We start from the raw sequence: 21,590 nt of genomic DNA, 5'->3' as shown, positions 1-21,590 counted from the left end.
AATGGAGTGGAAAATACGAACTCCACCCAATTTCTACAACTCTCTCTTCTCTTGGGCCAAATTCCAACATACAGAAAAGTTCCGCAGGTTGAAATAATTGCAGGTATCCGACATAAAGAAAATGCCGATGAAATCTGAGAGGAAGTTGCGTTGACGATCTCAAACCATGTTATTGTTTATTGTTTGCTTTTAAATTTTTAGGACAGAAAATTGTCCTAATGAATAAAATCTTATTACCTAATTCCTACCTGGTTGGCTACAGCGTCGATACACCTATGCCTGGCGTCTTGTAGAGCTCCATAATCGTCGGTCTTGGGCGATGTTCCTCCAGATTCCCCGAACGTTCAGGGTCCCCAGGTCCGATTCCATCGCGTGCAGTCAGCGTGTTCGTGGCCTTCAACGAAGTCTGGTTCTCTGTTGAATATTGTTTTCGCAATTCTTTCGTCCGACATTTGCACTGCCCACTGAAGACTGCCGTATTTTATACATTTTTCACAATATATTCTTCTTTGTATACTTGATACAGCTCATGATTCATGCTTCTGCGCCACACACCATTTTCTAGTTTCCGTCCGAGTATTGTACTTATTGTATCGCTCGAAAACCCCGAAAGCTCTCCGGTCCCCCTCTTTTAACGTCTATGCTTCATGTCCATAAAGGGCCACTGGTAGAATCAGAGAAAATTTCGTTTCCGTCTGCATGTTGCGGGACCAAAGCTGGTTACGTAATCTGTAAAAGGCCCTATTCGCAGCAGCAATACGTCTTTTCACTTCACGGGAAACGTCATTGTCGAATGTCACAAGCGTTCCAAAGTAAGCAAATTCTTCAACAACTTCAAACACATCCCCATCAAGCACTACTTCTGCACCAACACCACTAGGTCTTCCCCTATCTCTACCTGCCACCATGGTCACACGGTCGCATATGCTCCGCAAAGCCATATGCCACCGTGTGATGAAAGTGCCGTTTCTCTGCACGCCAGATCTCCTAATAGTGCCTTCGAGTGCAATGTTGAACAATAAATTCGAAAGTGCATCACCCTGTTTAATCCGTCTAAGGTCACAAACGAGGTTGACACTTCGTCTGCAATCCCAATACTTGATTTCGAGCCTAATCGGTTTCGTCGGGAAACTATGTTCGGACATTATCTGCCACAGATCATTTCTCTTCACTGAATCGTACGCTGCTTTGAAATCAATGAACAGATGGTGAGTCTGCAAGTTGTACTCCCGGAATTTATCAAGGATCATCCGCATGCTAAAGATCTGATCCGTCGTTGATCGGCCCTCGCGAAAAACTGCCTGGACTCATCAAGCGGTCTAAGTCTGTTAAACAGGATACGCGACAGGATTTTGTACGCCGAGTTCAGAAGGGTGATCCGTCTGTAATTGGCACACTCTAGTCTGTGCCCTTTCTTATAGATTGGTCTTATTAGGCCATCCAACCAGCCGGCATCCTCTCATATTTTCTGGATAATGTGGTGGATTGATTGATGCAGTTGTTAACTTTCGTGTTTAAGAAGCCGGGGCGACCGGGATCTCGTCCTCCCCAGCAGCTTTACTGTTTTTCAGCTCGTTTAGAGCCTTCTTAACCTCGTCTAGCGTTGGTGGTTCAACAGCTTGACCGTCGCCGACTATGTCTATCCTGCTATTTAATACACCATCATTCTCACCGTTCAACAAATCTTCGAAGTGCTCCTTCCAACTGGCTGCCACCATAGTCTTATCTGTCAGAATATTCCCCTCTCGGTCATTGCACATGGCGGGCACTGGCGCAGTGCCAGTCTTATGACAGCTGCGTAAAACCTCCGCATATCGTTTCTATCCATGTTCTCCTGCGTTTCAGCTATCACACTCTCTTCGTGTTGCCTTTTTTTCTGCGGTGGATTCGTTTCTCTTCTGCCCTTGCTACACTGTACCGCTCTCTGTTGGAACGGGTACGGGCCACTAGCATTCGACTCCTAGCAACATTTTCCTAGCCCGTCACTCGCTGGCACTCCTTATCAAACCAACCATTTCGTTGGCGTCTCTGTGAAGTGCCTAACACTTCTTGTATTGTTCTAGTCACAGCTTCGTGGATATTTTCCCACAATCTGTTGACGTCGCCAGATCCGGTGGCATCTCCTATCCGCTCGTCCAGCTTCTGGTGGTACTGTTCAGCAACTCCTTCAACTGACAAGCGTTGGATATTTAAACGCATCGTTCTGTTGTTTCGTGAATTCGTGACGCTGGAAAGTCGCGCCCGAATTTTGCAACTACAAGATAGTGATCCGAGTCGATGTTCGGACCTCTGAAGGACCTTACATCTATAACATCCGAGAAATGTCGTCCGTCGACCAGCACGTGGTCTATCTGTGTGCGAAGTAGGTACTGCTTATTCCCTCAATAGGTAATCCGCCGGATGAAAGTTACCAATGGAAGATTGAAGTCGAATTCAGCGTACACCGTGTTGAAAGATGCAGCCATTGCACAGATCGGTTCATGTAAGCCGTATTGTCTATTGCGGGTTTCAAGAGAGAGAAAATTCCGTGGTCTCATTATCCGTTCCGGTGCATAGACATTGAACTGGCGCAGAATGTCTAGAGCAGGGTAGAAATATTTCACAGTCAATGCAGTGAAAAACATGGATCTCAGTATAATCTGCAGTCGCCTTCTTCGCCGCCGTGGTAAGTGCGACTGGGTGCAGCCGAAAAATCATTTCCAACACCGACCTTTCAATTTCGCATTCAGCCACTCACAAGTCACTCTGACATGCTGCTCAGTTCGCTCCTTACCATATGACTGTGAGTGGCCCATTTAAACGCGTGGTGAATTTTTTCAATTTGCTGGGTGAATGTGTACATTTTGCTGTGGTAGATTTCATCTTCGCGGCGCAGTGGGTGATGTGAGTTCTGTTGTTTACTTTTCTGCCTCTCCGGGAATGTGAGGTTGATTTCAAAGCAGGAAGAAAATAAAAACATGATATAAAAAAACATCACCTTCATCCAGTGCTGCCGAAAATTTACAACCCTGGTCTAGAGAGTCTATGAATCCGGTCAATAATTTTGCAGTAAAAGTTATTTGTGCGAATCCACGTCAGTTTTCCAGAGTGTCAATTCCTATCAGTCTCGCAAGACACGACGAACGGATTTCTTCTGTACGGACTCAATTCTGTCGATCCAGTATGCCTGATAGGGGCACCAGACGATGCAACAATACTCTAGTTGAGATCGTACAAGCGAACAGTAGAGCGATCGTAAACAAAATGGGTCTCGAAAGTCATTCGCAATCGTTCAAAAACAATACCGACCATGCTGTATTCAAATACTACTGGATGTATCTTACGGTGAAATGAAATTGATTTGCATTTTTGAATACTATGCGTTAGATTGTTAGTGATATACCAAAGCTCGAATTTGGTTACAAGCTCCTGCAGTTGCAACTTCATTGATGAAAGGGAGGGGTCCAAGGTTACTGCCCTGAGGCACTCCAGAGAGCTTTGAAAAAATGGCAGATTCAGCACTTCCAATTTTGACACAAACTGTGCGATCAGTGAGATATCATCAGTGAGAACCATGTCGTGACAAATTCCGAGCTTTACGAGTCTGCTGAGCAAGAAACCATGATCAACTCTATCGAACGCTGCCTTGAGGTCAGAATAGATTGCATCCACTTGTCTGCCTGAATCGATATTGCAGAGACACAAACTCAATAAGATTAGTTGACGTTGACCTCTTGGAGTAAAATCCGTGCTGAGATGTCGTGATGTAGTTTTTACAGCTTGCAAACAAAGCTTCGTTAATAATAATTTCGAATATTTTTGAGCAGCTGCAGCTCTATAATTCTCAACGGTCGATTTGTCACCTTTCTTAATGTTAGAACTGGGAACACGAAAATTTTCATTGCATAGGGTGCCGGCTTTGTCGTAGTGGAAAATTAAATAGTAACGTAGGTGTCAGCTGCAGCTGCAGATGATTTCAGCTTTCTTATTGCAGATCCAACATCTTGCTCGTAAATCCGGAAGCAGCGAAAGTCGAAAACGTTCTCTGGCGTTTGTCGAGTGGCATTTTTGATTTGACTATTAGTCGCAACATGGCTGTTGAACGCGTGCTTGAAATGAGATGCAAACAATGTTAACTGCATGAAGCAGCAACAAGCTAGCATGGATAGAGAAAGACATATCTGCATTCTGCAAGCAAAAGGTTTCTGAATAACAATCGTAACTTGTGCATAACGAAAGCGGATGAAGGTAACAATACCATTATCATAGAAGCAGAAGAATACCACACGAAAATTATGGAACTACTGAACGACGAGAGCACATACCAGAAACTGCGTTGCCTTATTCCGGGCAAACGCCTCATTTTAAAGAAGAGATCAGACCCTCCATCACCTTATTCCGGACAAACGCCTATTTTTAAAAAAGGGATCAAACCAACCATTGCCTTATTCCATGCAAACGCCAAAGAAGGATACACGGACATGTTTCCTTAGACCGAGCAAATTTCTACTACCAGGGAATCATTTTTTCTTGGATGCGCTTGCGAAACAAGCGACAAAAGAGAACCAACGACAAAGCTTTGTTTTTGTCGGAGATAATAATGACAAAGATCCGAATTTTTTTGTCAGCAACAAAAAAGAAGACAATTTTGTTGCTAACTTTTCAACCCGTTATTTTGCATTATCTCTACAGAAAATCTCGGATTTAAGCTATCATAGTTTCTGCTTTTAGGGAAATATTCGTGAATCTAACTATGATTACAGAATTAGAATCGTATTCTCGGAAATATTAGAGCATGCAAGCCAAATGATTCTTGTCATATTATGTTTGGGTTCTGACAAAGGCTTGTTGCGAAGTGCGTTTGTCAGTAACAAACTCTGTTGACGACAAAGGGTATATTATTAGGCGTTGCTCGAATATTGATTCCCTGTCTACTACTCAAGAAGGAATTACATCCACTATCTAGAAAGAAACACATTAATCTTGACTTCGTTCGAGGGATAACAGGCATCCTCGGATTAATCCTTGCTCCAATTGGGCGTCTTGAGATATCGCAACTTTCAGAGCCTAATACCGTTGACGCAGCTCAATCAGGTTGTTCTTGCTTGTTTCGATAAAGGCATTCTGGATGTCCGTGCGCTGGTCACAAGTTGCAGACCAGACCAGCTGGTGGAATGAAGGCTTGCCGTGCCAATGAAGGGACGCGAGAAATCCTCCGTTAGGCCTTTTCAAGTCTCTCGTCGAACGCATCCTTCACGTCACCAGGTTTATCGTTCGATGGGGCATAGATTCTTACCAACCCAACCCAGTAGCTGACACGATGTGAAGCCAACATCATAACACCCTCAGTTAGGATTTTCTAATCAACAAATAAAACATTGGAACTCCAAGTAGTTTGCTTCCGTTTTTTTTTCATTTCCTTTTTATATAAATATCTTCTTTTTATGTAATATATCATTTTATAATATTTGTTTTATAATATAATAACAATTTTCTGGTTTTCTCTGGATTTTAATCAGATGGATTTAAAACTTTTGTAGCTGTAGTCGAAATAGGGTTTGTCTTCTTCCTTCTTTAACTAATGCAAAGTGTACGTGTGTTTCTGTTGATTTTTTCGAGTTTAAGTTTACTTGCTTGCTTTTCTCCTTTCTCTGTTGTTTCTAAGAGCTTTGCGTTCACTTGCACTCTGGTAAAGTGTGTGGCTTTGTTACTCGTATGTTTCTTTATCCGAATTAGTGGTGTAGTAAAGTAGTAAATAGGAATAAGAACAATCAGAACGACGTTAGACCGCCAAACGAAAGTCTATTGTATACTAGGAGTGTTAAACTTGAACAATCTCGGTTGTTTCAGTGCACGTGTGGCGTTCCACGCGAATTCTGTGGCAAAATCTAGTTTGTTGCATTCTACAAAACTACCTCCCAAGGATTTTCAATTTAAAAAAACGGAGCTATAAATTATACGTGTAGGATTACACGAGTGAGTGGCAGAGAACAAAACAATCTATTGTTTTCAAAACATGCGGATCTTCCTAGTTGCACCATTCACCAGCGGCGCCTACACGTAATACGAACGACGATCACACTGATTCACAGTACTTTTCTCTGACGAATGTAGAATTCTCAGAATGGACTAAGCTTCCCTCGTTGTCTCTTAAATGCTCGAAACAAAAACAAAAGACGTTGCTGCACGATTGATTTTAGTCTCTATTGCCCGCCGGAAGTTATAAGTAATTTGCGGACGCACTCAGGACCGATTAGTGTTATTGGACGTGGCGGAAGTCGATTTAATAGGATTATTTGAGCAGAATCCCGCGTAGCGGGTATAAACGAATTGCTAGAAACCTTTCAATACAGTAAACGGATGAGGAAAATTACTAGGACTACCCTTATTGTTAGTTTCTTTTTTTTGCCTGGGTCTCGCAAGTGATTTTCCTCCTGCCATGCAAACAAATGAAAAACAGGCGAATGGTTTTTTTTTGTGTTTCCACTGTAGTGTCTCGTATTATCCTTTGTATATTTTCTAACCTGTTTGTGTATAACTGATATCTTCATTAACATAAAAAATTTAATAATCATCTATATCGAAACCATCGTTGTCCAATTCATCTAGTTGCATGCTTTGGAAATCTACCTTGTAGCGCAAAATACCTGAAACGGGGAAAAACAGATATAATCGTTAGAAACGGTTGGATAGATAATTGACTTCAACTTAACTACCCAAGAAAAGTAAAAATAAAAGTTGAATACATACTATCATTTGTTAGTAAATACTTGTTGATCACTTAACGTGATAGAAAAAAAAACATTTAACTAATGAAACGGACCTATAATATTTTAATGTTAATGAATACAGAAAAGACTAACTCTAAGTACTTTATAAATAATTGCATGATCGGAGTTTATTACATAAAATTATTTGATTATACAAAATAAACAGTTAACACAACAATCAACAAATTAAAATAACTAATGATCTCTTTTGTCCCGAGAGAAGCGTCCAATGTGTTTGCACATTGCGAGATATGACGAGGTTTAAAAAAGTTTTCGTTCATCAGTCAAATCCCTCAAATGTATTTGATTTGCGCATTGTCTTTTGTCTACAGCAATTTGGTTGATTTCGTTTATGATTCCGATCCTATTTGGGCACCCTGAATTTTGTTGTGCCAGGTGGCACCAGTAATGTGGAGTCTGAGTCTGGGAATCTCTCTATTCATAATGTTTATTGCCTATCTTCAGGCCCAAACACAGAACATTCAGTAATGGTACATCTACAATTCCACTCAAACATTTGTCACTCACAAGTAAGATAAAATGAACCGTAACAAGTTGTACATGTACATGGAATTAACGATGATGATAGTTTTAGTTGGATGTTTGTAAATATTATTCATATGGCACGTAGATTCATTGATTGTTAAGCACTTGCTTAATAATAAATTCGAATTATCCTGTAAAATTTTTAACACAAATAATTAAATTTGGCAACGAAATTTCGAGGACAGAAGAGAAGAATAAAATTTGTTCTGGTCTATAAGCCTTTTAAGATGTGTACAAACCCTCACAATTTGAATAATTTATCTTGAATGAGGCGAGACCATACTGCACACAATTCTCAGAAATACACAATTAATTTTTTTTTGTGGTTTCTAATTTAGATTATTGCCATTTGATTTATGTTAGTATTTACAGTATTGTTTGAAGTTAAAAAATCTAATTGAAGCATGAAAAGTTGAGTTCGCTGCGACAGCTCTTTCATTCCGATGTTACGCCACGTGCGTGGCCAGTCGACTGATGGACTGTTTCATATCACCTTTGGTAGCTCCGTTTTTTGGACGAAGTGCAGGTGGATTTGATCGCGGAGTAGTTTTGTCGGATATGGATGGGAGTTTGAGAGATATTTTATTTTGATTTTATTATGTCAGGATAATCAATGTGAATTACGGGGCGGGGATTTGCGCGAACGAGAATGGATTTGTATTATTGAATGGAATCGATATCCTTGATGTGTCTGTTGGTGGTCAAATTGCGATTTTTGAGCGCCAAATTATGAAGATTCAAGCCGCCTAATAGGAACGCGTGTAGGCATACCTCTCCAGATGTACGTCCCTATCGATGCAGTGATTTTTGCCGTGTGGATATCAAGCGGAGGCAGCAGCTACGAAAGGTACGACAGTTTCGATGTGCCGAACGTGTTCAGCATTATTACCCTATGGAGTCAGTGCACGGAGCGATTGCAACCACAACTGTTGAACAAACTTTCTCACCAGCGCATCCTAGTTGAGCGTGGTCATTATTCAGATTGAATTTGTGAAGACAACACCCAGAATATTGTCCACATTGGCTGCTTGTAGCCACTGGGTATTAATTTGATTGCCTTCACAGAAACCCACATTCACCGCAAAGTTTTTACACTCTAAATAATCATCACGTCATATTCACGTAAAAAATCACGTAACTGATCTGTCTTGAACAAACGACCACTGTTAACTGCATTTGTGGAAAACCAGCATCGTGAACAATTTTCACGTCCAATTTACCTGAAAACAAATATGGTTCTCATCCACCATCCTTTTCACGTGATAACCTAAACCTAAACATAATTAAGCTTCGCAGAGGTAAGCCATATTTCAGGTGCAACTTGGCGGAGATTTTCCGAACCTGCAGTTCCCTCCTAGGAAAAATATAAACGGAAACCGGATGGAATTTATAAGATTCGTAGAAAAGTGATATGGAAGAAGAACCCTAGAACTACAGTTTTTCGGTAGCGTTAGTATAGAATTTCTTTTCCAGATTTCAACTTCCAAGGGTGGACTACTTTTTAATTGATCTAACAGCGGAAATGGCAACAATATTCGAGAAAGGAACTAGTTTCATCATTTCTCAACAAATCTGATAAATTTCATTCAACATTCGTCAGTAGCTTTGACTTGTTCTCCAACAGTGTTTTTGCAATGTCTCCGAAGCGCAAAGGTCAAATGTCTATGATAAAACATCATTCTGCATCAAATGCATTTAAACGCATCAAGCTCATCAACAACGCGCAGAGATCTTCTTTTTACGGGCTAACATGTTTTGAACCATGCAGTGGTTACCTGATGCCATGTAGCAGCTTTCACTAAAAGTTCACGTAACTAGCACGTAGAAATCACGTAAGGTTCACTTGATCAAATACGTAACTACTTTCATACTTCACGTCATTCGTACTGGAAAATCCGGTCAGATTCACCAGATAAATCACGTAACTTAACGAATCTCAATTTTGTTCAGGTCACTCTTACGTGAAAAGTATGATGGATGAAAACCACATTTGTGTTCAGGTAAATACGACGTGAAGATTTCTCAGAGTGTACACAAATTCAAATTTGCGCCAACGGCAAGCTCAAAAAGTCAAAAAGGAATGGATGGCGCACCCGATCAACAGCTTTCTTGCATCACACTATCTAGCCTGTTTTTGAGGATGCGAAGTAAAATGGAAATTTTCAAGAAGCATGAATCCATTCACGGGGCTGGTGGCGATTAAAGCCACTTAAAATAGTGACATTAGCAACTACGATCAATAAATGTGTTTTCTGTTGCAGACAAATTAATTCAATGTGACTTATAGAAACCAAATTTACGGCAGTGATTCACAAAATAATGTTCATTATTTCGATGAAGATTTGAAAATAGGTGCTGCATCTTTGTCAAACTTCACACTTGGTAAAACATTCAATTAATAAAATAATTCCTAAATAATGTAACGGCGACAAAGTATTCAGTTTTACAGAAACAAATATGAAGGCTTGTTTTATGTCAACAAGTATACTCTCTCCTTGGATATACGACCTATTCTCAAAGCACTCTATACATAATGCGTATAATACAGCATTTAATAGTGCTACCGCTAGGTTAGGTTATATAGAGAGGATATACAATAATATAATGTCTGTTTCGAATGGCAGAAATTTCAATTCTTCCGCGTTGGATACTGTTACCAATACTGTTTTTTTCCTCTTCGGGTGTGCCAACGCGACCTGTTATTATATCTATTGTAGCGTTACCCGTATCCTTAGTGTTTAAGTGCATGTCGAAATACTTCATTACTATTGATAAGCAATGCAGTATCGGTTTCGATACAGTTGTTGTTTTGTTTTCTCAAGAGCACCATGACAAGGTCCCGCTATTTAGACCCTTCACAGAGAGCAATCCCATTGAAGGCGCGATGGCAATGGGATTGCTTCTAGAATATCACCAGTAAAACAATGGAAACCCGGGATTTAGCTCTGTCTACAAGACCATTTCAAGCAAATTCTCTTGCTTCAGTAATTCTTGTTCTTGTTGAAAATTCTTGTTCAGTAATAAGAACTTCCGTGTGTTCCTCTCACTACCATTGTTCACCAGTTCAAGAAGAGTTAGTACGTATTTAAACACCTAACTCGTTTTTTCCAGCAGTCAGTTCAGCCTAGGACCTGGTACCGAGGTTTTTTAACTAATTGCTTGAAAAGTTGTTTCCGCTGCATGCAGTCTAGTCTCAAACAAGAGGAATTCGAGTCTTGTTTTATTTCTGAGACTGCTGTTGGTAGCGGGGACTAAATACGATGAATCCTTAATTACCACAACTTATTGCCCTAGCTAGAAAAATGGATTAAGCTAGGGCTCTGTTTGGTAGATCTTACACCGCAACACACTACGTCAAAGTGATCTACCGTGTTACGGGAATACCAATACTGTTACTGCTTGCCACACCAGGGTTGCACAGGATTTTATGGGAAGCTTTAAGTCCAAATTCGGAAATTTGCCAAAACATAGCTAATAGTGTTAATTTCTTTCCTGAGCGTTTCAAAAATATCTGGCATATAATAAATTTTTGGCAACTAAAATCTGTTGCATTTTTTCAAGTGCAATCTTTAGAATAAAATAATTCCTTTTCAATTTAGTTAAAACGCGATTTTATACAATTCTGAGAAATTACAATCATCAATATTCTAGTTAACGTTCGAAAGCGCATTCGAACACATTCCATTGACTGTAAAGACGTGGTCGACGTTGTAATTGGTTTTATGAAAACAACATCTCTAAATATTGTACGTCGTGAAGTCGATCACAGCTAATATTTCTTGGAGTGGTAACTGCGATTGGTACAGTCTCTAAGCTCTAACCGCCGATAATTAGACTCATTTCTAAAACGGCGGTGGTCAAATGTTTGATCCCATCAGATAAAGATCAGAATTTACCTCCCCTCCACAATATGGGAGAGCCCAATTACTGTCTTCAACAGGCCATTAGGAAATCAGAGGGAATGCCACTTCTATCCACCATTAAACAAAAGTGAATTGCAGAAACGCTCCCGAACGGCTGAAGACATAGCTTAGGGCAGGACGGGGCAAGATGAGCTTCTTAATGATGATTCTTAATACCTTCTCAGCAAGCATGCCATTCTACATTACAATACGATTTTGTTGTATCTTATATAACGTCTAGACTAGAACACGAAGTTCAAATAAAACGGCAATCCCGAAAAATGTGACTTAAATTCTATTTATTTTTGACTGGTTCAAATCAAATATACTACCGGACAGAAAGGACACCCCTCTTAAGGTGGAACACTAATTGGAAACAAACCACTACATAAATCCGTATTTTTGTGAATGAGTGGTTGTGGTATTTTTCGGTGTTGCACTACCACAATCACAATTCTTAGAAAGACGGAAAGATACAGACGACACATTGCCGGTAGCAAATCATCCAGAAAGCTCTTCTCATTGCCCAACTTGTCTAGAGCCTTAAAATCTATTTTTTCAACTGAAATTTATTAGAGCACCAATATTAACAAAAAATAATAGCTATAAATGCGCATACGAGGTTTCCGATATCTTATCTTTTTCGTTCCCAGAAATTACGTCAGTATATGTAGTCAACTGACCTTGTTTTCCTGCCTTCTTCCGTGCTAGCTGGGGACAAGAATACCTCCGACATATTTGTCACACCGTGAACTGAGAGATGACTGCTGTAAGAATTTGTTTTGACATTTTGCGAGCGACGATTGTATTTCTTTGATGTGATTTTTCGCTGGCGACAGAAGTGGAACCGAAAATGGAATATTTAAACAAAAGATATTTTAGTTACTAGATAAAGATTGTCGCTGTCGTCGCTGTCCGGAACATCTTTTGCTGGCGAGGATAGGGGAGCTAAATGTCAAAGAAGGAAAATCCATACGATTTGACAGGTATGTACCACACATGTTTCGGACAGCAGAACAAAGGGAACCGAAGCGACAATCTTTATCTAGTAACTAAAATATCTTTTATTTAAACCAATACGGACAATCCAGTGGCGAGAAATCGGAAGAGGACTTCCTTGGGTCCGATTTCGAAAATGACACATGTGAACCGGCAAACGAACTATTACTGGTCCCAGAGGTCGACCAATCGGTTCTCAGCGGCAGTGGCGTAGTTTCCTTGCCCGGGACAAGTATCCAATGTCGTACTTGTCATGCAAGCAACTGACTTCTATAAAGCTAAGCTCACCGTTTAGCAGTACGGGATAAACCAGTGCAAGCTCCGCCCTTACGTGGACTCCATGCGGAAAGTGGTGTTTGAAAAAAGCCGCTATGAACTTGGATCGCAGACAACATCAACAGCGAAGACCTTATAGTGCCCAAACACAATGTGAACGGCAATCCAGCAGAACGGAACTGCGGTAGAGCGGAATTGTTCTAAATAACTGCCGTTGCCGTTCTGTCGTTGCCGCTTTGCCGCAAACCAACCCACAACCCACCCCCACCTCCTTCATGGACAATCGTCCTTATGAATTCTGAAAGTTGGGAAAGAGCCGTGCATACCTGCTACCAGCCACCATTCTAAACTATCCACGTGGATTGTAGATGGTTCCTAAAAGCATGAGATATTGTATGGACGATCCTCAGGACACATCACACTGTGCTATGAGTCTCTTTGTGTGATTGTTATATGCCTTTTTTAGTGTCCATTTATCCCAATGAGACAAACATGCGTCGATTTGTTCGAATGTGACAAATTGACTACGGATTTTTTTTTTCGAGTCTTTTAGAATAAAACCTCTGTTTTGACAAAATATTTCAAAAATATGTAACATGTGATATTTATGCGTCCAACGGCAGTGTAGTAAAGCCCCAGAATTTAGCTCCAGGTATTAGTTTTGATGGAGATTTTTTTTGGTAATAACGGTCAGGGGAGCACCGTGGCTGCGTAAAAAGCAACTCGGTACCAACTAAGCGTAGTTTTAAAATCCTAATCATCGACATCGATTGGCATCTGACCAAAGATCCTCGAGTCCCATGGTGAAAGAACTCCGCCGTGTAGGGCCGCATGGCCTTTTGTTGAAATAGTCAATTACCGATACGGCTTATTGACTACACCGATTCTGAGTGTATTCTCGGAACAATGCTTCGTCGTCGGAGTCTGCAGAAAAGCAGAACAATCAGATTTCTCATTTAGCGAGTTTAGCTTAAAAGTGACAGTTTGAAAGTTTAAAAAATCACCCAGCAATGAATCGCCTGGTTTGAGCATGCTTACAGCGGCACACTAGGAGTTAACTTTCTGAAATCAGTATGGCGAAAGGCATCTAAGGTTCGATTTCTCAAAATTAAGCACCTTCATCGAAAAAATATTTGGTAGGCGGAGTAGTGGATACCTTCCTACATAACCGGTACCAAATAGTTTTTCATGAAAAGTTCCTAATTTTGAGAAAACCAGCGTTAGATGTCTTTCGCCATACAAATTTCTGGCGGTTAACTCTTGCTGGCTATTTTGTGCATACACTATAGCGCCTGGAAGTGGTAGCGGCGAGTAGCAAATCAGCCACTGCCAATAATTCATTGGCAATTAAAAGTGAGGTTATGTTTCGAAAAATTTCAAAACTGGAATCAAAATTTACGCTTTCTTATCACTTCAATGAATCGCCTGCTTTGAGCGTGCTTTCAGCGGCACACTAGGAGTTAACTTTCTGAAATCAGTATGGCGAAAGGCATCTAAGGTTCGATTTCTCAAAATTAAGCACTTTCATCAAAAAAATATTTGGTAGGCGTAGTAGCGGACACCTTCCTACATAATCGGTACCAAATAGGTTTTCATGAAAAGTTTCTAATTTTGAGAAAACCCGCGTTAGATGACTTTCGCCATACAAATTTCTGGCGGTTAACTCTTGCTGGCTATTTTGCGCATATTAGCCTGTGCACGCAGGAATGTCGACCACCCGGGTCGACATGAGATGACATTTCTATCATTTACCTGGGTCTTTGTTTGTAAACATTGGCATTATTCTTATATGATGTTGAAATAAGATTCTTAGGTGTAGGGCTTCAATAAGAATGCATATTGGAATCATTGGAAAAGCGCGAAAATAAATTCTGTTGAAATTGTTGAACATTGTAAAGTCGTTTTAGAGTAAAATCAGCAGTAATTCAAATCGTTCGGGTCTGTCAGTTTGAATATGAATACGAAACATTAATTTTCTTATCAGCTGTTCTAGATTCTTTTTTTAACAAGTCAGCTGTCAAAAAACTGGTCTAACGATCAGTTCTATTTTCTGCAGATTTGAACCACGAATGAATCACGAGATTCAAATATTTTTCAATTGTTGAGGGGTATGAATGCGTCATTTTTCCTACGGATCAATCCAATTTGCAATTACGACGGTTTTCTTGGCCGCAACATAATAATTTAATTTAATTGAAAATTTGAAAAACATGAATGGAACACTGCTGAGGAAACCAGTGCAAACAATAGTTTTAAAAGCTGTGGTAGTTAGTCTTCGATAATTATTTTTGAGTCAATCCTTTTATATTAAAAGGGGTAAACATATTTATTGCTTGGAGTTATTAAATTCTTGCAATGGTTAATGTCTGTGTCATTTATGAGGTCGATTATAAAACTTGGGGTCAACTTCTTCAACTCTGCTTACAGCACGAACTAGGTTTGAGCTTATGGGTAAGCACTGCATAAGAGTTATGCGGATATGAAGAAATTGTCTGTTAATTATATGTTGTCATTCCAAAAAAGTAGAATGTTGTATTAAATACTCGACCGCAAACTGAAAGTAGAACTACTTATCGTTCGATAGTGGATGTGAAATTCAATTATTTTGTGCATGTTCATTGCTGATGGAGATAGCCGAAATGAAGGCAATTTATTTTGAAGTGAAATTTGAACACTACCTGTCGAAATTGGATTTTCAATAGTTAAATGCATTGAAACAATTGTTTACAATAGTTGTTTAAAATCCTGGGAGTTAACTGATCGATTCATACCAAAAAGCTCCAGAATGCATCAAAAACGGCTAAGTTATTGGCTCTTCCTGACATTTTTTCCTGACGGTCCCAAATTCGAAACAATGACCCCCCTCCCATTTCTTATCAATTCGAAAGACGTAATTCTACGTCAAATATAATATGTAAAGCTTCTGATTTGATCCATAAAGATATTCAAAATTATAACATTTTAGCCGTTAATAAAACCGTATCAATGCTTACCTAGATTAATCTGAATTATTTGGAAACTTCACTTCTTCAAATCAATATCGCTAGTTAAGTTGAAAACCGAAATGGAGGACTATCGAAGTTGGATTTTTCTCGCAATCCGTACGTTAAACCTAACTTCGCTAGTAGTGCGCTAGTCTAATTAGGCCCTAACTAGACTAGCGCGCCACTAGCGAAGTTAGGTTTTACGTACGGATTGCGAGAAAAATCCAACTTCGCTAGTCCCGTATTCCAGTTTTCAACTAAATTGAGTATATCCTATCCTACGTAATAATGAATACAAGTAATGATAGTCTCAATGTATACGATACACAAGTTTAATCATTAGCGTTGTAAATAATTATGTAGAAGCTTCATTCCGTTTTCTTGAATAAGTCACATTTTAGAGAATTAGGCTCGGAATTAGGTTGAGTGCACAATTATTCTTTGCAAAAAGCATCCCATGTTATCACATCCTGACTACGAGCTTTATTTCTTGGTAAAAAGGATCTTGAACATCATATGTGTTATTCCCAGTAAAATTTGAATGTGTGAACTTTGACATCAAGCTATACTATGTTATAATATAGCTCGTAAGTCTTAACTAGATAGAATATTGGAGGGCTCAATACGAGTTAGTATCACTCCTTATCGAGTTAGGCCGCCATCTTCGGAGTCTTGTTCTTCGTATTTGTATTAAGGATTAAAAGTGGTACCATTTAAAAGGCCAAAATTGAAATAAATTAAGATCAATATTATTTGAAAAATTCAGTTATACAGACAAGTTCAATCAAAACATTGTAGATAAGTAATTGTTTTAAAACTGGTTCGACTTTGGTCATCCGTTACGAGGATGCGCAAGATCAGAATTTATGTGAAAACCTACAAAGACCTTTACTGCCCATGATCGCATATTTGTAACATTTGCATTTTGGTTGATTTTATAAATCGTTTGTCAATCCTACCCACAATCTAAATCAATTCCAGCTTACCATAGATAAGCAAGATAGTAAAGCCTATTTTACTGTTGTGTGATTAAATGCAGTAAATTGAGCACTCTGAACGATTCACAGGCTTTCTACAAAATGAACAAAAATGCGAGTGTTACAAATATGGGGCCGTCCACAAAGTACGTCACGCCTCTAGGGGGGAGGGGGGGTTCTGAGCAGCGTGACGATTCATACAAAAATTTTGGGGGTTTGTTACAAAAAACGTGACGAAGGGGGGAGGGGGGGTTGAAAATCGCCAATTTTTGCGTGACGTACTTTATGGATCTTCCCTATGCGATCATGGGCAGTTTATGATTATTAGATTTTTCAAACGGAATGTATGCATTTTTGAACACTTCAATGAGAATAAGTTTGGCCACTTCGATATAGTTAGTATGTCCATTGCAAGAAGCAGAAGCAGTCTTATATATCTAGGAACATAAAATGCTAAAAATATCAATAAATTATCAAAGCCCTATTAAATGTAGTTAAATTACATTGAATGTTGAACAAGTCCAATAGAATTTAGTTTCGCGCTTCTCCAATAATTCCAATATACATTCTTATTGAAGCCGAATGCCTGTTAGAATCTTATTTCAACATCATATAAGAATAATGCCAATGTTTACAAACAAAGACCCAGGTAAATGATAGAAATGTCATCTCATGTCGACCCGGGTGGTCGACATCCCTGCGTGCACAGGCTAATAGGTACTATAGCGCCTGGATGTGACAGCGGCGGGCAGAAAATCAGTCACTGCCAATAATTCATTGTAAGAAACAAAGCAGGGTATCCATTTTAAAGCATTTTCTTCCATTTTAATCACAAGAAACATTGCGTAGAACGCGTCAATCATTAATTTATCGAAGGATGATCCTTCGTTTTTAACCTCACTTTTATCTGCCAATAAGAACAGCTGATGCTATCCACCTAAAGCAATTAAAGACATTTAGCAAAATGATTCGATACCTGTGAAAAGTGAAGAAAGATGCGATCAGTCACGTAATAATTCATTACAAAACTGATTTAGAAACCGTTTTTAAAGCATGTGACGATTTCTTTGATTTCTGTATTTATTGAACATGCAATTATTCTTTTTCTGAATGAAAAATGGAAAAAAAATCGGCTCTGTATCGTCAACGAAAAATGAGCCTATAAAGAATGAACAAATTTAAATATGAGTATCCTGTCTGAAATAAAAAATGCCTCAAAAAACACAAATGAAAAAAATATATATGCAAAAGTCAAACAGGAAGTGTTGCCAAACACAAAATACATTTATCTATCAGAAATCAAACATGATAAAATTTTATGATTTTTTCTACAGTTTGTAACTTTACCTTTACTTAATCAACCCATCGGCGACTATGTGCGTGCAAATGTGCCCAAATGATCAATAAGTACGCATAACGGTGTGAGCTTCAGTTGAAGAGTGTCCTGTTATCCTCGTGTGTTGGTGTTGTTGTTGTTTGCTACATTGTCGACCTGTGTGTATTTGTCCGTTGACATGTTTTTCACTCCATATGAAACATAGATCTACTAAATAAAACTTTCTACGAAACTTAAGTTAAGCATGTGTTGTTTACTACTCCGTTTTGTTTTTCTTTAGTAGGTGATGCTATTTTCCGGCTATGGAGCAGTGCAGCACTATAAGAACTTTCTTGTTCTTGTCGTCGAGCTGTTTCTAAATATTATATTGATTGTAACGAGGAACACATCCAAATTGTTGGGCTTTAATTGGAAATCTGAACAATCCGCGGGTTGCTTTTTATATTCCAGAAGATGAAACCGAAATTTTCAGCGGTAAAGTAAATTATACCGAAACAAATTCTAGAGCAGCATTCAGCTTTCTGTTTTATTGTTCAGTGATTCTTCTTTTCACTTCACTAATGTTCCTAGGCGTAAGTCGCGATAATTTCAATCAATCCTGCATTCGAGTTCGGTATCGTGGTTTATTCGATTTCTTCTATGTTTATAAGGGAATTAATTGTTATTATACAAGTTTTTTCTTTAAGTGATTTATGTGTTTCACTCAATGATATATCATCATAAAAATTGAGCATCCTTCGAAAATAAAGGGATTGGGATTATCGTATGAGACCTATCGTATTTTGGTCTATCTCAGAATAAATTCAAGCGCATGAGATGAGGTAGAACAAAACCAGAGGTTCTCATATTTTTTGACGTCGGTACGAATATCATTTCTTGATCTAAATTGAATTGTATATTATATGGACAGTCAATGTTAAAGGTCATAAAGCGAGAAGTGCTTTCGTATATGTTAGTATAAATTACATTGACTCCAACGTTGATCATTTCTTGTAGACATCATTAAGTACTGATAACATCTCTTAAATTTTTGTACACAAGAGAATGTTATGAACCGAAATGAGGACATTGAGAGAGCTACTAAAAATTATTGAATTAGAATGCAATGAAATATGCAAGTAAGCAGGCCAAATCAGATCTTTACAAAGGTTGAACTACATATACAGATTCAATTTAGTTTTTCCGACTTTAACCAAATTCTGTTCAAATGTGTCCATCCGCGATAGTTTGGATGTTCCAAAGTTCCATCGTTATCCCTTCTTCAAAGGATGCTCATCAATATTTATATAAATATGGTTTCTAATTTCGTTTCTGTTTTAATCTACTAAATTACACGCTCACGCTCGGGCTCGGAACTGTATTTCGGTGTGTGTGACCGACGACATCAATTTCACACTTCCGTTTACCAGTTCACCGATTATATATTTTTTTGGTTTTTGTTTGTTTGTTTTTTTCTTCAGATTATATTAACTATTTTACTGTTTATATGTTTGTCAGTGTATTTTGTTTAAATTTCGTATTTTATCTCCGGAGTTGAGATTCGGTTCAAATTTTTGGATTTCTATTTCGCTGTTTACAATTTGTTAATCTTTTGTTTCACAATCTAATCCTTTATACGCGAAAAAAAAACTCGGCTTGAACGCGTTTCTTTGATTTTTATGAATTTCAAAGAGAGTCGAGAAATGTCTGTACTGTGTGTGTGTGTTTGTTTGTAATTTCTAATACGTGTCTGTGTGTCCGTGGCTGTTCCGCTACAGTTTCGTCACAGAGTACGCGCAGTCCAATGGATACTGGTTGTTTTTCTTTTAGAAGTAATTGATTTAGTAATCGTCAAGGTCAACGTCGTCCAGTGGCTCATCGGCTTGCAATGACTGGAAGTCCACCTTGTAGCGTAAGATTCCTGAGCACATTTCGTACGCATAACACGAATGATCCCACCACAACCACCACCACCCGTTAATGTTATATTTGTTGTGTTGCGTATAGCAAGAAGGTTAGCATTTTGGGAAGACAAGAATAGAGAAGGTAGAAAATCGTTTTGTTAGCATCGCTAGCGATAAATGGTTAGGAGCGCTGATAAATATGTTCTGCTTAGCAAAACTAAAAAACTTATCTACATTCAGAACTTACCTCCTATTCCACCAAAACCTCGCACAAACTGACTTCCTTCCTGGGACTTGTCAGTAATAATTTCCAAAGTAGCACCGAAACTCTTGTAATTGTTTGCAAGCCATTCCAACAGTGGCTGAGATTCTACTAATTCCATCTCCACGCCACTCTACAATGAAGTATAGAAACGCAATTAATGGGGATTCCTCCAAGGAAGTCCAGTCAAGCTTACCTCCTTATCGGTGAAGTGAGACTTGTCCTTCTCCTGCTCCGGAGTCAGATGCAATACTGTGGTGGACGTCGCCGTGATGTGATTCTTCAGCACGTAACGTTGAATGTCCAAGTTCTCCCAGCAGATCAGTGTTTCCACTGAGCCCAGCTCCAGCGCCTTCAGGGTGTCCTCAACACCGAAGCAGTATTTGCCGGTATCCTGAGATGCGACGAAACAACAATTGTTGCAAACATTTTTTCTGCCTAATCTTTCTGTTATTTACCCTACCTGTGAAATTTCATCAAAGTATCGACCAATCAATTTCTTCTCCTGGATAAATTTGACGTTCTGTAGCGACTCGGCTGCCAGTTCGATAGCTTGATTAAAACCGTTCTCGCCGCCGTACGAAACATCCACCAATTTGATGATTTTCGATTGCAATCGCTGTCGGGAAAGGGAATCATATTATGAGTAACGATGACAATAAATGTTGAAAATCTAGTTTGTGGAATTAGTCTTCGAAATTCTCAAAGGTTTATTTTTAGATTTTACCGCGATCTAAAATTGACATCGTTTCTACGAATATGTAACGTAAACATTCATCAATATTGGCGCGCTTATCAACTCTACTCTACAACTCTAGTAATGGCGGTATTTTGATGATTCTGGTGAAAACAGGAATTAGAATTTTTTTCCGCTTTGATGACATTTTCAGGACATCAAATAAAGTTTGGAAAAGTTCATATGAATCAGAAGGTGATTAATTCCAAAAGCGCTAAGCCAAAAGCTGAAACCTACTCGATTTTTTCTACACACCTCACTGTGTTCATTACAATATAAATGGTCCTACCATCTACCTAAAAGCGCTCAAAACTTAGCTTAGCTTGATTGACTGTACCCATCGTAGTTGCTAGTCGTGATTGGCCGAGAAACAACAAATACACGCTAACTTCCACCTACTCAGTGACTGAGTAAAATTGTATTGCTCTCTCTTTCTATCCCACGGAAATTTTACTAAATTTCCGTCAAAAGCAGGACAACTCAAAACTATGAGTAATCCTGCTTTTGACGGAAATTGAGTAAAATTTCTGTGGGAAGAAAAAAGATGGTGTAATGCACAGCTCACCAATTGAATAGTTTTCTCGGGACTAGAAAGCTATTCTCACTGTATACATGCTTCGGAGTTTCTTTAATTCAACACCAATAAAGATGCCGGTCAGGTCCTCACAGTCAATTAGGATAAGTTTCACACTCATTGCTGCAAGAGACCGAGGAATCCTCTGCATCTCCATGAGCGCACTGGAAAGGAATAGTATGTTAGTTGGGAAGGAAATATATTGGAAATCGCCTTGGTAAGCGACAATTTTTTTTTAACGACGCCATATTCATGTCCCGAAGGCTGATTCGATATCTTAACTACTTCGCGACGACTGAAACACGCACTGCACAACCTTTGCTCGATGGCTACTGCAGACCATTGAAGATCGCGCTTGTTTCGACC

The 21,590-nt window shown here is 39.0% G+C and overlaps 1 protein-coding gene across 3 annotated transcripts in view; it reads right to left on the bottom strand.

Annotated features, from left to right (window-relative positions):
* Positions 1-5,364: 5,364 nt before the first annotated feature.
* The window catches only part of LOC134225046 (eukaryotic peptide chain release factor subunit 1), a 66,589-nt gene continuing 50,363 nt past the window's right edge, over positions 5,365-21,590 (bottom strand). For 2 of the 3 annotated variants that reach the window (XM_062704802.1, XM_062704803.1), the window contains exons 5-8: positions 20,378-20,533; positions 20,111-20,308; positions 19,900-20,047; positions 5,365-6,626 (exon numbers count right to left, since the gene is read on the bottom strand). In XM_062704802.1, the coding sequence (XP_062560786.1) occupies positions 6,544-6,626; positions 19,900-20,047; positions 20,111-20,308; positions 20,378-20,533 (585 nt within the window). In that variant the 3' untranslated portion in view covers positions 5,365-6,543. Of the gene's footprint in view, positions 6,627-17,780; positions 19,670-19,899; positions 20,048-20,110; positions 20,309-20,377; positions 20,534-21,590 lie in introns of all 3 variants that reach the window. The other variant, XR_009983147.1, reaches the window with a different exon arrangement.

This window comes from Armigeres subalbatus, chromosome 3 (assembly GCF_024139115.2).
Source record: "Armigeres subalbatus isolate Guangzhou_Male chromosome 3, GZ_Asu_2, whole genome shotgun sequence".
Lineage (NCBI taxonomy): Eukaryota > Metazoa > Arthropoda > Insecta > Diptera > Culicidae > Armigeres > Armigeres subalbatus.
Note: the sequence above shows the minus strand (reverse complement) of the source record. Positions and strands in the feature narration are given on the sequence as shown.